General features: G+C 53.4%; 1 protein-coding gene across 1 annotated transcript; it reads right to left on the reverse strand.

Moving 5' to 3' along the window:
• Positions 1-563: 563 nt before the first annotated feature.
• LOC138447931 (uncharacterized) lies at positions 564-1079 on the reverse strand. The gene has a single exon (XM_069604459.1). It carries the CDS (start codon positions 1077-1079, stop codon positions 564-566), a length of 516 nt encoding a protein of 171 aa, XP_069460560.1.
• Between the last annotated feature and the right edge of the window lie 2242 nt (positions 1080-3321).

A 3321-nucleotide genomic window follows, 5' to 3' on the forward strand; every position in this document is an offset into this window, starting at 1 on the left:
TTCTGAGTTACCAGATCTCGAGATACCCTCAGGTGATCCGTTTTGGCTGCTTGGCAAGGGTTTCTTCAGGATATTGCACTGCTTAGATTGGAGGTCCTCCTTCCTTGGACATTTCGACCTGACTGTAGACCATTCCCACAGTTTTTGTACAATGCTTTGGGCAGACGCACCACCGGGACTCGATGGCCTATGCTCGCCAATTCCCAGCAAGTCCATTCCTTGGTCGCAGGTCGTGATCTTGTGTTGTCTGCCCTGCCAGGTGAAGGACAGGCCAAATGGGTGGGACCACCTGTACCTGATTTGTTGGGCACGCAGGTGCATCAAAACCGGGCCCATTTTCCTCCTTTTGATCAAAGTTATCTGTGCCAGGTCTTGGTATAGGAAGATCTCTGACCCATTGTAGGTTATGCAACCAGCATTTCTAGCTTTGTAGATTATCTTTTCCTTGGTAGTGAAGCTGTGGAACGCCACTAGTACGTCTCTTGGTCTGGCTCCTGGCTCTGCGTGGGGCGGTCCCACTCTGTGGAATGTGTCGAACTGTAGGTCTAGGCCTGAGTCCTCATCTAGAAGATCATGAATATGGATATGAGAGTTTGCTTAAGGTCTTGCTGTTGTACGGACTCTGGCAAGGCTTTGATGCGTATGTTGACACGGCGAGATCGATGTTCTAGCTCTTCGGCCTGCAGCTCTAAATTCTGCGTGGCCGCCGCTAACGTCTCCAATAGATTCTCGGTTTTCCACACATCCTCGGTCAGCTCCTGTAAGGCGCGCTCATTGGTGTCGACTCTCTCTTCTATTTTATTAATGTCCCGTTTAATTTCCTTTATACCTTCTTCCAGGTCTTCCCTCAAGGTGTCCATCTGTCCCTGACTCGCCTCCGTGATCTTGTTCACCATCTCCCCTAGGACTTTTGTGAGTGCTGCATACATGACCAGGGTATCCTGGTGCTCCTTAATGGACTCTGGACGTTGGCCCCCCAGCCCGTGCCCAGTCTGTTGTTCACTGTCCGCCTCAGAGTCCCTGGCCCAGATCTTGGTGAGGAGTCTGTCTTGGTTCTTTTTTACATTCTTCGCCTCCATTGGGGTGGGGGGTCCTTTGTTCTGTTCCTCGACATCTTGGGGCTTCTTATTGTGGACAAGAGGCCAGTCGTGAGCAGGCGCTGGCCGTTCTCTACTGGTGGTGTGCTCCCGGGGCAATGGGGTCCTCAAAGCCGGCGGGCACCCACGGCCGCCATCGGGGGGCTTAGCGTCTATCTTCCCAGCGTCCTCCTCCCTTAGTTAGTAACAAGGGTTTACCCGTCTGCCTCTGTTTGCCCAGATCCACTGTAGAGGTTAGGGACAAGTTTCTGTAGGGGCCGGTAGTGCGCGGATGGTGGGTGTAAATGAGAAGTATTCCCCATGGGGTCCAGCGGAGCCCCCGGGGCTCTTGTCTCGATGGTGCTTGGGTTTTGTGGCCTGCCCCAGCCTTTGGCTCGCTAGTCTCTCAGGGGCCTATGCCTGACCCTGGCATCACTCGCAGGATCAGCGCCGAGGTGTCTGTGCGGCCCGAGGGGAACCCCCGTGCCTCCGAGCTAGTCTGGATGGACCCAGTGCACTCTTACCTCCGGGCCGCGTGAGCCGCCGACGCTGCATCCAATGGCGGTCCGCGTAACCCACGCCAGATCGCAGGCACCTCTGCCGAGTCAGGTGGATTTAAAAAATGGTGCTGGGATGGCCCTGGGGTTCCCGCCGCCGCCTCCTCCACAAGCCAGTCCAATTCGCTCTGCGTTTCCTGGAGCGGCGAGCCCGAGGGTGGCCCGGTATGTTGTCACAGCTGGGGGAGCCGCTGCTACTTAACGGGTGCGAGGTGCAAATATCCAAACTCCTTGATGGGCCAAGGGTTAAAGTCTGGGAGGGCTGAAGACTTTAGCTGTGCTCATTAGCTGGGCAGTGCCCTGTAAAGCGGAGCCCCGGCGCCCCTCCCCAGCCCCCCTGAGGTCCACACTGCCTAGTTAGTCAACGTGGAGGACCGGGGGACCCGACCAGCGCGGGCACTAGTTCTTAGGGGGGGCTCCACACCCCGGACGATCGATGGCAGTGCCCATGTGACTGCCACCTGGCAGGATGCTTGCCCCCCTTCTCATCCAGCCCTGGGGGCACCAGGTGCCGACCGATACCTGCCGCTGGATTAAGTTAGCTCCAGGCTCTCTGCTGATGGTCCTCCGTGAGCTCCGGAGGGCCGTGTCCCCTCTGAAGCCGCTGACTCTGAGGTCTGGCAGTGTCCAGATATTTCACTGCAAAAGCACTGCGGCAAGTGTTCAGGTTCATTCCCAGCTGACTTTTTCCGAACTGAGCCCACCACGGGCTCCCCTCTCCGCCTCAGAGGGAGGTCTGTGCATTCGCTGCTGGCTCAGTCTGGATGGACTCCTCTGCGAGATGTACTCCTGAAGGGACCTCGATTGTCGACCTCTGGGCCTCTGCTGCGAAGATAGTGCTGCCCTGCAATCAACTCTGCCGGGGAGGGCTGGTAGCTGAAACGGGGCTGCAGCAGGTACCGTCTGGGGCTATGCGGGTCAGGGAGAGCAAGTGCCGCAGTCTTCACCCGATGGCGGCCCTCTTGAAATCCAGTCAGTAAATTGTATGTTGTTTTTTTAAAGGTGTGAAGTTGTTAAAACCTCCAGGACCTAAATACATAGCTCTGTGGGGTGTTAATCTGGTTTTTTTAATTGTTCTTACCAGATAATGAACTGTTGTCAGTAAAACAATTGTCTTCAAAATGAACTATGTTACGTTCCTCATATACTTTAGAAGAGTGTCTGATGTTAAAGCACTACACGTTAACAAAAGGTCTTTTATTGCTTTTGGGGTCTGATTCCATGTTACCTAACAGACTAAATGTAGTTCTACCACTATTTTGTTCCCTGCTTTCCCTGACCAGGAGAAATTATGTGTAGTGAAATGTTTAAAACAATATGAAAGAACAACAGCCAATCTCAGGGTGGCAAATAAATCAGATACCAATTTCTTTCCAGAAACCTTTTGCACATGTGTCTTCTCCTGCCCTTGCCAGATGCGTCAGGTGCCTGGCCGGTATTGATGTTTTTGTGTTTGGTGCATGTTCCTGTAGGTAGGCCATGGCCTAAAATCTTACTTAGCCGGGGGTTCCCTTCAGGAGATTTTAAGATTGGCAGATTGGTCTAGCGATTCCACTGTCAAGGCGTTCTATTTTGAATGGTTTTGCATGTTTCGCAATCGGTGGTGAATGCGCTTTGAAAGTGCAAAATCGCAGCCTACATGCCTTGTTTCAATTTTCTTGATAAGCTGTGTAGGAAAATCGTGATTT

The sequence above is a fragment of the Ambystoma mexicanum genome, chromosome 3q (assembly GCF_040938575.1).
Source record: "Ambystoma mexicanum isolate Mex_15411 chromosome 3q, UKY_AmexF1_1, whole genome shotgun sequence".
Lineage (NCBI taxonomy): Eukaryota > Metazoa > Chordata > Amphibia > Caudata > Ambystomatidae > Ambystoma > Ambystoma mexicanum.